The sequence below is a fragment of the Geotrypetes seraphini genome, chromosome 4 (genome assembly GCF_902459505.1).
Source record: "Geotrypetes seraphini chromosome 4, aGeoSer1.1, whole genome shotgun sequence".
NCBI classification, from domain to species: Eukaryota; Metazoa; Chordata; class Amphibia; order Gymnophiona; family Dermophiidae; genus Geotrypetes; species Geotrypetes seraphini.
In genome coordinates, this window is record NC_047087.1 from 202738947 (window position 1) to 202751250 (window position 12304).

Consider the following 12304-nt stretch of genomic DNA (forward strand, 5'->3'; position numbering starts at 1 on the left):
ACAAAAAAAGGTATGAAAATGGGAGGGAAAAAGGTCAACCAAGATGAAAACTAACCAAAAACGTCTGTCCTACATATAACCCCACTGTCCTCTACAGCTACCCAAACTACAACTCTCCACCCAGTTCTTGATGCTAGAAACATCTACCCTTGGTTAGGTCCTTGGAAGAAAACAGAATCAACATAACTGCCATTGTCTATCAGTCACTGATCTCCTATTCCTTTGCTCAAGCAACTCCCACTCATGTAAAACATCTTCCCACAATAGAAATATATCAATTGTAAGATGAAAACAGGAACCTGCAACAAGCATGCAGATCTGGTTAGTAGATACAGTTGCACTGATGTGGCCATAATACCAGGTTAAGTGATACCCAATCAGGAGAATGCCAATATCAATTGGTGGGCATGTGTACTGCTCTCCCTGAACATGCAAATACCAGCATGCAGCTTCATAGGCAGTGAAAGCAGAGGAGAGGATGGTAAACGTTATCAGGGGAAGTGGCTTTGGAGAATTCAAGTGGTTGGGAGACAGAATGACTCATGCCACATACCTTGCTCAGCCAAGTTGGCAGCACTCATGCCAGCTGAAGTGGGGGTGGAGCTCTGCCTGCCAACTGATTGGACAAAACTGTTCAGTGGGAGAAGCCACAATAAAAGCCACAAAGTGCCCAATCAGCAATGAGAAAGTTTTGTAAGTCAACCAACGAACAAAATTAAAAAGTTTTAAAATTAAAGTTTCTTTCCTATGCACACATGTGCATACATATATATAGGCAGACGAGTCAGAGATGAATGAAGCAACAGAATAGGAAGGCATCTGCAGAACATGGGTTTATGTTACTTCAGCACAGCTGGCACATGAGTTCTGGAAATACAAGCATGCTGCGACAAACACCAGCAGCTCACACACCTTTTTGTAATTAAACACAGTTTTCTTAGCCAAACAAAATCCAGCCAAAACAAGGAAATGCTCCGATTGTTAAAGACTCGGAGATTGGTTTTGCTGTTGGTTTACCCTGAGCTCAGCTTTCAGACATGGACTTCAATTTTTTTTAAAAAAAATGCAGATAAATAGCAAAAGCAGAAGCAGGTATGCATTAAGGGGGCAATTCTCAAAACGCTCCTGGGATTTTGTGTGCTAAGTGCAGATTTTATAAACAGCAATTGTACATGCAATTATTATTATAGAATACTAGCTTTATATATTTGACTTTAGGTGAAAGCACATATGCTAGCCAAATGGCAGGTATAAATGTTCACACCTAACTGCAGGTGTTCTGTAACTCACGTGTGCAACTTCCTGACAAGCCCCTGATCAAGCTATGCCCCTCCTAATTTCATACCCACTTAGGCAACTTTCCAATTTGCAGACGTAATTTGCTAATTACTACCAATTATCACTAATTATAGCCAATAATTGGTCATTAACGGCAATTATCAGCTTGTTAAGTTACACAATCAACTGCCACTATTCTATAACTTGAATGTGCAACTTTGCGAGCCACAAAGTTAGGCGTGCAACTTATTTTAGGTGCTTATTTGAAGCCTATTCTATAAAGGAAAGTAGGTATCTACTTCCTTTTACAGAATACTAGCTTAGCAGGACAAATGTGTATGTACATTTTGGACACAGCCACAGAGCTGGTGTAAAATTCCTGTGCCTAAATGGATTTATAAATCCTGCACCTTGCTCATGCTCTACCAAAGGGTGTGCCCACCTTCAGGCACCAGTTTAGAAAGCAGCGTACACAGCTGGAATATTGGCATTTATGTGTTTGTGTGTGCATGTGTGTATATGCCAGTATTCTGGTCATTTGTGCACATTCTTGGGGCCTAGAAGCAGACGCATCCCTAAAGGAGTAATTTTATAAAGGGCTTAAATGGGAAAAAAAGATGTTTCCACATGTATAATAAAGCTCTTATAAAATCGCCCAATGAATAGGTCATCCCGGGATATATTCCTGAGGGTGGAGAATGGTCCATGTGTTGGGGTGAAATCAGCACTTATGTATGTATTCTATAAAACCAAGGGAAAAAATAGAGATGGACAATGAGCCTTCACGCAAAATAAATAGGGAAACACAGGATGTAATATCCAAAAGTTTATTGCAAAAAGCACCACAATAACAAAATGTATGCATCTCTCCACATAAATGCATAGATGAGTGTGCACCAACTCTTATTAGCACGTACCTGCGCAAAGTTATACTTGCCTCAGAACAGCTGTACATTTGATTGACAGCATTTGTGCAGTGCTGTGAATTGATTTTGGATCCTATTTTATGAAAGCACATAGAAGCATGTTCTGCCTTTATAAAACAAGACAAAATGGCCACATATTTACATTTTCCCTGAGGCTCACTGTTATAAAATTACCACCCAATGCCCCGTATGGTAGAATATTAAAGAAAAGAAAGAATTTGTATTATGAAGGAGAGGAAGACGCCACTCACTAGAGGGAGTGGACAAGGCAGGTGTTAGGGGGATACAAGCAGGGCAATTGCCCTGGGTCTCTATGATGGTCTAACACTGAAGGAGATACAGCATTGTTTCTGCCCTAAGCCCAAGCTTCTTTAATTCTGGCTCTGGGAATGGGAAAGGGGTAAAACCTTTCAGCCAGGTTGCTGAAGACCAACATTTCCAGGCAAAACCATTCTTCTGAGGAACTGTTTTTTTGTGGGCTAGGGGGAAACTGGAAGGAGAGGGAGTTGCCGACTTTGGGCACAGGATAAGAGGGGGGTTAATACAGGACGACATGACTGCAGGAGCAAACAGGGCAGCTGCATATCCCTGCTCTTCAATCCAGAGTGCAGGACTTCATCTTCCAGGGAAGTGAACCACAGCAGGAACAAACCCATCCGTGACTAATCAACAACTACTATTTCTCCCAATTCACATCAACAAAAAGTACTCTAGCAGCACACAGGCAAGAGAGCTCCAAGGAAAACCTCATTTTCCAGCTATAATACGAGGGCAAATCAAAAATTAAAGGTAATTGTTAAATTACACGATAACTGGAAAAGAGCTAGCGAAATGCAACATATGTATTCATACATTGCCTGTTAGATAGTTCATCCATGCATAGTGCAGCGCTTGACCTTTAGTCATATGGCAACCATGAGGTCAGAAACATCGACGCTGCATTGCAAGATTGCACCATTGAAAAGAAACATGCAGTAGTGCGCTTTCTTTGGGCAGAAGGAGTGAAACCTGTGGAAATTCACCATCAGACATTGACTCAGTATGGACATATAACCACGAATCAACGAAAGGTTTATGAGTGGGTAAAAAGGTTTAAAGTGGGAAGAACAGGTGTAACCAATGAATGTCGTTCTGATCACCCATCAATATCATGCACACAAGAGCATATTGACAGGGTTGATACCTTGATTAGAGAAGGCAGATGGATAACGGTGTCTCAATTGGCTGCAAATTTGGATACCACCTATAGATCTGTATTTGCCATAATGCACGATGACTTGGGATACAGGAAAGTCTGCGCACGATGGGTTTCCAAACAGCTTACTGATCTGCACAAGCAACAGCATGTGGAAATTACGACCCAGTTCCTGAGACTGTATGAAGAAGATTTGAGTATTCTGGAGAGAATTGTCACCGGTGATGAAACATGGATGCATCACTGCAACCCAGAGAGCACAAGGCAAAGCATGATGAAGTAAAGGAAGCAGTGCTCACCTGGCTTTAGGAGCAGCTGAAAAACTCTGCAGGAATGCAGAACATAAGAATTGCTGCTGCTGGGTCAGACCAGTAGTCCATCGTGACCAGTAGTCCGCTCACGCGATGGCCCTTAGTTCAAAGACCGGTGGCCTGAGACTAGTCTTACCTGCGTACGTTCTGGTTCAGCAGGAACTTGCCTAACTTTGTCTTGAATCTCTGGAGGGTGTTTTCCCCTATAACAGCCTCCGGAAGAGTGTTCCAGTTTTCTACCACTCTCTGGGTGAAGAAGAACTTCGTTACATTTGTATGGAATCTATCCCCTTTAAACTTTAGAGAGTGCTCTCTCGTTCACTCTACCTTGGAGAGGGTGAACAACCTGCCTATCTACTAAGTCTATTCCCTTCATTATCCTGAATTTTTCAATCATGTCCCCTCTCAGTCTACTCTTTTCAAGGGAGAAGAGGCCCAATTTCTCTAATCTCTCACTGTACGGCAACTCCTCCAGCCCTTAACCATTTTAGTCGCTCTTCTCTGGACTCTTTCAAGTAGTACCGTGTCCTTCTTCATGTATGGCGACCAGTGCTGGACGCAGTATTCCAGGTGAGGGCATACCATGGCCCGGTACAGTGGCATAATAACCTTCTCCGATTTGTTCGTGATCCCCTTCTTAATCATTCCTAGCATTCTGTTTGCCCTTTTTGCTGCCGCCGCAGATTACGCAGACGGCTTCGTTGACTTGTTGACCAGTACTCCCAAGTCTCTTTCCCGGAGGGGGTGGGGGGGAAGGGTCTCTCCAAGTACTTCCCCGGACATCCTGTATTCGTGTATAAGATTTTTGTTACCGACATGCATCACCATACACTTATCCACGTTAAACCTCATTTGTCATGTCGCAGCCCATTCCGCGAGCGTGTTTATGTCACATTGCAGATCTTCGCAATCCTCCTGCATCTTCACTACTCTAAATAATTTTTTATCGTCTGCAAATTTAATCACCTCACTCGTCGTACCAATTTCCAGGTCATTTATAAATATGTTGAAGAGCACGGATCCAAGCACCGAATCTGCATTGGGACTATATGGAAAAGTGATATGTTCAATTGCTCACAGTTACTTCTATTAAAGCCATTAAATTTATTTTGCCTTTGCTTTTTGATTTACCCTTGTACTACAAATATGAGGGAGATAAATCCTTACACAAGTACATTCAGAGCATTTACATTCAACAAAGAAAACACCACATTTTCTATGCTCTTGTAGGTGTGAAGAGTCCCACCCTTCTATGATTTTTTTAAAACTTTATTTAGTTTTCAATGCCAACAAAAAGTGCAATACAATTTATATACAAATAATGATAATCAATCAATCTATAATGGTAATCTATGATGTTTTGAAAAGCGTCCATTGCAATGTTTCAAACCAACTAGATACAATTCTTAGAAATGAAGAAATGAGTTACAAATAATGCCTTTACAACAGATGATGCAAGAGTTACTTAGGTCACAGAGATCAAATTCACCAACAATGAGGACTGATCCAAACAGCAGTGAGAACTTAAAGACATGAAGCCAGGACCAAATAGGTGCTTTGCATATACTATCCAGCCACTGTGGCTCCAATTTGAGGTATTCAGCTTTTGCTGAATTGCAGGATTCCAGTAACATAGTTACATAGTGAATGACGGCAGATAAAGACCCAAATGGTCCATCCACTCTGCCCAATCGTGCATGCTCTATAAACTAATAATTTAATTTTAATGATCCTTTTTCTTAGATATTTTTGGGCCAGAAATGTAGAGTTCTGCTTGGTAGTGTGCTTAAATTCTATCTGACAAGTCCAGAGCAGATCTAGAGTCCAGAGCTGATCTGAATTGGAACTATTTTACAACCATTGACTGGCAAACTTTTAGCAAATACTATAATAAATATGCTAACTCCTACTGCAGATTAGATACTTGCCCCCCAAATGTCATGAGAACTGCCCCGATCAACTTTAAAGTCAAACTGCTGACATGGGTAAACTTTTTATTATCCTCAGGAAAGTTCCCAGTAGAACAAGGTCACATTATGATTACTCCAATTAAAAAAAATTGCAAAAGAACCATCTAATGTCCCATCTAATTACAGGCCTATCGCTAGTATCCCCCTGGTTACCAAAATAGCAGAAGGGGTGGTAAATGCTGAACTCACCACATATTTGGAGAAATTCATCATTTTACATGACAATCAATCAGGCTTTCGTTCAGGCCACAGTACCGAAACCATTATAGTCTCATTGCTCGACTACCTGCACTCACTCTTTAGCCAGGGCTCAAGCGCTCTGATCGTGCAACTTGACCCGAGTAGTGCATTTGACCTGGTCGACCACACTATTCTCCTGGACTGTCTGGAAAACATCGGTATCTCAGGCCATGTTCTCAACTGGTTCTGTGGGTATTTAAGAACGACACTTTCTCCTATAGCTGGGACAACTCTTGTGGGGTTCCACAGGGCTCCCACCCGTCCCCCACCCTGTTCAATATCTACCTTGTCTCCTTGGGAAATCTCTAGCAGAGTTTAAAGCTCAAATTCTTCATCTACGCTGACGACATTATTATAGTCATCCCGCTAACTTGCTTTACTCCAGAGTTTCTAAACTCTCTATCAATTACTCTTAATCAGATAGAACTCTGGAGGCTAGCTTTTAGATTAAAGTTAAACTCGGAAAAAAACAAAATTCTTCCTGGCAACACCCAACGAAAAAATCAAGGACACCACAATACATGTGAACAGGTCGGACTATTGTCTTGAACAAACCTTACAAATACTAGGAGTCACCTTAGACAAACATCTTACTCTGGAGAAACACTCTGATCTAGTATTTAAGAAAAGCATCTCGGTGATCTGGAAACTCCGCACCATAAAAAAATCCTTCGACGATACCTCTTTTTATCTGTTAGTACAATCCTACATTCTTAGCATCCTGGACTACTGTAACATCATATACCTGGGTGCCTTTAAGAAAACCATCAGGAAACTGAAGCTGGTTCAGAATACCGCCGTCGGTCTCATCTTTGGCTTGAAGAAATGGGAACACGTCACCCCTTTCTACCATAAACTACATTGGTTACCATTTGAATCCAGAGTCCTGTTCAAGTTCTCATGCATCTGCTACAAAACAGTATTTGGTATGTTATCTTAACCCACATTTCAACTTAAATTACAACAATAAGAGCTCCCGCAGAATTCACCTGTTTGCCTTTCCCTCATTAAAATTATGTTCCTCGATAAAACCTTCTCCTTTCAGGCGGCTAAACTGAATCCATGGCTCGCCCAAATTGTGCTTAATGTCCCCTCCTATCTTGATTTCAGAAAGCAGCTCAAAACGCAATTATTCCACAGACTGAACTCTTAAGGCTTCTTACTACTACTATCTTTACTACCTCTCATCTTTACTTCTATCCTTAATGACTGTCATACCCATCCACTTATGGCCTGTAACCACTTCCTACCCCCTTCTTATATTGTACACTTCATACCTGTTAACCTCAATGATTTCAGTGTTTGAATTTTTGATTTAACTGCTGTTTTGTATTACTGCTGTTTAACTGCTGTGAACCGCCTAGAACTCTCTGGGTATGGTGGTATACAGAAAATAAAATTATTATTATTATTACTGGAGTTTCCTATAAAGCTCACTCCAGCCCATCTAAACCATCCTAGCCAGTATAGTCATAAGAGAACAGAATGCAAAAAGTAGCAGCTACAGTCTGTTTGGCCCCTGGCACGCCAAGATTTTGGGGTCAAGAGAGATGAACAGCTCTATAGTTTTTCAGATAAGACTGTTCTTTTAAGGGACTTTTCACATGGATCCTTGCACAGTAAGATAAATAATTGAAACACGATTTTTTTATTTACATGGAAAGGTGTGAGCACCTTTGCTAAGGAATTAAGAATGTGTGAGAAGAGCTACTGAATGCATGTTTCATACATGACTAAAGTCTGCAGCTCACTGATTCTTCTAGAAAAAGTTCTTGCTAGTACAAAGACCTCAATACTAGCAGCAGCAAATCAGATGACATTCCCAGTATTGTACATCTTTCAGATACTTCTGTATGACACCTACCGGTGCAATCAATGGTGACTTGGGAAAACTCACAAACCTCAAAGTAACTCTCAGCTGATTCTCCAGGTATTCCACTATACAATTTCGAAGTCCTTATTGCCGGTCTGAGCCACTTTAATATCTCACATTTCAGACACTTGGAACTTCAAAGTTCCAGTTCTAGTAGCATGCTGTTTCTAGTTCACAAAACTATTACCTATGTCACTCGCAAATTTGCCAGCAAGACTTAACAGAGAAGAGTCTACACTTAGGCTCTGGTTCTGCAAAGTGCGCCCAAAGTTAGGCATGGTTTGGACGTCTTCAGTAGACGCAGTTTGCAGAATCACGCTGAGCAGTGATCAGCACTAGTTAGACGTTCAAATTTTTGTACAGAATCGTTTTTTAGGCGGAAGTTAGACATCCAGCCAATTTCCTTAATATAATAATTCTGACATTTTTAGAATGGCGATTTTATGCTGTTTTTCATTATAATTGTGATATGCTGGCAGCATACTATTTTTCTTTTATATGTTTAATCCTTTTATTTATTTATCTCTCTTCTGTCAGAGTGAATGGGCTTCAAACCAGCAACATCAGGGCTGTAGGTTTAACCAGTGTGCTACAGAGTAAGCTAACAAACTGCATAGCAATTGTAAAACTAGGTCTTATAAGCATTGTAAAGAGGTCTACTTTTGAGCGTGGTTTAGGCTTCAGATAGATGCGAGCTTGATAAACGTGAGTTCTGTGGATGGGACATAGGCATGCTTTGGATGTTTCCAATGATGTGATCTGCTAAATAGGTTTCTGGGTTTTTATTTTTTGCTTTATTAAACTCAAAATACATTTAATAAGCTACCACATAAACAGGGCACATCAATGCAAATATATTGCATGCAAAACTTACTAGTTTTCTGGCCAAACAGCAATGTTATTTGCTAATTAGAGCACATGAAAAACACAGCTTTATGTTTCTTGCTAAAAACCTACACTTTTTTCTCACTAAAGAGTGTTCCAATGAGTTGATTCTTGAAACAGGTACATTCAGCAAGCAAACCACTTGAAAAGAATTTATATATTGCATAGATAACTTCATTTGCAAAAGGTTAAAAACAGAAAAAACAAGAGATCCAGACCTTAGCATGGCTTCTAGTTCAATGCAAATGGAGGTGTGCAGCTGCACAATGGTGGCTTCATTGTGAGATCATCAAGATGCACCTGTAATGTACAATGCCACAATTAAAATGTATACTGGGAGGAGTTGTTTTGGATTCGAACCTACAACCTCTGGAAGATGAACACAGGACTTTCACCCATTGAGCCACAGCAGCTTCCAGTCAGGTATCTCATAGCTTAGTCATCTGCTAAGGTATCATCTCCTTAGGTATGATATCAGAGGCACCTTGAAAGAAAGTAGCTCTAGCTCAGTGGTTTAAAGTGCAGTTTTCATTGTACAAAAGTCATGGGTTCGAATCCCAACCAGCTCCCCCAGCACATGTTCTTATTTTAATTGTGGCATTCTACCTTCTAGGTACACCTTGATGATCTCACAATGAGGTCACCATTATGCAGCTGCACACCTCCATTTGCAATTAACTAGAAGCCATGCTAAGGTCTGTATCTCTTTTTTCTGTTTTTAAACCTTTTGCACATTAAGTTATCTACTCAACAAATGGAAAAGCTTTCAGATGGACAGCCTCAGGCTTACCCAGATACCTACTCTGATTAAATGTGACAAGAAAGAATTATAGGACACAGGTCATTTCTCAGTAAACCTGCCTGGGCATGGGAACGCCAACAAGGACGTCAGCCATTGCATCAGAGGGTGGGATCACCAGCAGGCACCTCCCAACAGATATAGCAATATCAGGCTTGCTGAGATATTTATTCACTTCATATTCTTCCCTCTATCCCAGGAATAGCCAAGGCTACTGTCAGAACTCACGTCTGTAGCTAAAAGGATAAAGATTATAGTTCAAACATTCTAGTTCCATTGACAAACAAAGGAAGCATGCTGCAGCTGGTGCAATTACCCTGCCTGTCCTTCCTCTGGATAAGAAGGGTATACCTCGAGGAATGAAAAGACTAGCTGTGGATGTAGCACTCTGCATGGCCAACTGTTTCTGTGTTGCCAGAGGTGTCAGGATGGTGAAAGAAAGAGAGAGATGGAACAAGAGATAAAATATTGACAGGCTATGATGAAAGGGGAAGGAGAAGAGGCTTGGATTGTAGTCTCAGAAGGGGATTATCAAAAATCTGCACACGCTTGTCTTTTAAAAGAAGCGATTCAGGATAAGTTGTGATAGCAAATTGGATAATAAGCCTTCAGTAGATCTCTTTAAAAGGGAAATGGTTAAGCCTGCAGCTCATGCATTTGTTTCTTTAAACCAAACAGGACACAGGAACATAAAAATCATACTGAGCCAAACCAAAGGACTATCAGGCCCAGAAACCCATTTCCAATACTGGCCAATCCAGGTCACAAGCACCCAGGAAGATCCCAAAGAGTAGAAACCGTGCCTTGTTGCATATATAAAGACTTTGTACTCAATAGCCCATCTTTATATAAGAAATAATTTAAAATGAAAGTGATGGCACAACTTAACAGTAGCCTATAATCTCATCATTAAATATGTAGTTTATACCATTAATAAATCTCTCTAGCTTTTGTAGCCAGCCAACCAAAACAGTTTTAGGTAAGCATCAAAGCAGTGCAATCAAAGTTAGACAAGACAGCAACCCAGTATTTGAAGAGCTGCTGATGCTTTGGGGAAGATTTTTTGTGATTTCAAATGCAATACAGATTTTTCACAAGTTCTATAGAATCTCCCTCTTGCTTGCAATGCATAAGGATGTTTACATGAATGTTAAATAAAAATGCTACTGTGTTAATCTGATGACACTACAGTATCCACGGCATCAAATGGTAAAATTGGATGCAGTGGATTTATCCTGTTTTTGTGCCTTTATTGCACCGATTACTTCAAAGTGTAGTGCTGTACCAAGGACTGTGCACAAGGCACAAACATGGAGGGGTGCAATAATAACTCCCAGTCACACCATACCGTTTCTTATGTACTGCAAGTTTTGACAAGGATTCAATGTGGTTTACAACAAGAATTCAAGAGTAATGGCAATAAGCAGTAAATAGCAGGTTGATTAAGAAAAGATATGTCTTAGGTATTTCCAAGACAATCAGTTGAAGGAGAAGAGATCTATCTTAAGCTGTTTTCTAAAATGGCAATATGAGCCAGACTGATGTAGGTGGGGGGCACCAGTGGATGAATTCCACAGAGTGCAACTATAACTTGGTACGGTCTTGTCTATGCGACACAAACCCAAAGATTTGATTCTACCAGAAAATGTACCCAGCAATATTACCTGTGGCATGAAAACACCAAATCTTTTCTATCCTCAAATCGCTCATAATTAGCTGAAGAATAAACACCTAAATTTACCTTTTATAGACACTTATAAATCACGAGTTTGAGGCACTTATAAACACTTAATTATGAGTAAGAGACATTTTCAAGCATATGAGAGAAAACTATACACTGTTAAGCAACTGCAAGCTCACTGGAACTGCATCTGATATTTGCTCTCCTTAACCCTTTCAGGACCAAGGGACATATTTGTCCCATAACTTTAAAATCCTATAAATTTTGATTGGGATAGTCTACAGTTCTAAATTTGATATGTACGGATTCCATATGATACTACCTTTATGTAAACAAACTGGTTCCGACATTCATTCATTAGCGTCGTTGCTAGATTGATGAGAAGATTCACTTGCCACACTGTCCATAAGCCAGAAGTGTGATTTTTTTAAATAAAAATAATGATATTTCACAAAAAAAATCAATTTTTTGGCATCTGCAAGCCCTTTTTACCATAAAAATGTCGTCAAAACCACAAAAATTGGCCTACGATCCTTATGGTCCTGAAAGGGTTAAACATGACAATCTAATCTAATCTTCATTTTATATACCCAATCTACTCGCTAAGGAGCTCGACTCGGTTTACAGTTCGTTAAAAAATGAAACATGACAAGTCAAAACTGTGGGATAAAAACAGAAATTGGTTAGATTAGATGGATGGAAAAAGTTAGAAAAAAGTATGCTGAATTGCTTAAAATTACTACATGACAGCTAGAATCAAATTAACTATTGTGAAAACAACCAGGTTTTTAAACTTTTTCGAAATTGAAATAATTGATCTACCAGAGAATCTGGAAGCCCATTCCAAATTTGTGAATTGTTTTAATTCTTGAATAGCAGATTTAAAGGAATTCCCACTAAGGGAGAATCAAACAGTCAAATATTCCCTAAAGGAGTTTGAAAACCACACATGCGCACTTGAACTGTATCCTATGATGGACCGGAAGCCAATGGAGTTTTCTCAGCATGGTCGTACTTTCTCTTTCCAAAAATAAGTTAATCAGATATTCAGAGACATAATCAGTTTAAGTCAGCATTGTTGAACATATCCTGGTAAGTTAGATTTGCTATTTATGTGGTCTGATGAAACTAGTGACTTTTAACCAG

At 40.0% G+C, this 12304-nt stretch overlaps 1 protein-coding gene across 19 annotated transcripts in view; it reads right to left on the reverse strand.

The window, feature by feature from the left end:
* Positions 1–12304, reverse strand: part of CAMK2G (calcium/calmodulin dependent protein kinase II gamma) — a 543897-nt gene that overhangs the window by 155814 nt on the left and 375779 nt on the right. For 10 of the 19 annotated variants that reach the window (XM_033940484.1, XM_033940503.1, XM_033940504.1 and 7 more), the window contains one exon: positions 554–616. The exons of the other annotated variants lie outside the window; for them this stretch is intronic. In XM_033940484.1, the coding sequence (XP_033796375.1) occupies positions 554–616 (63 nt within the window). The remainder of the gene's footprint in view (positions 1–553; positions 617–12304) is intronic. 19 annotated transcript variants of the gene reach the window in all.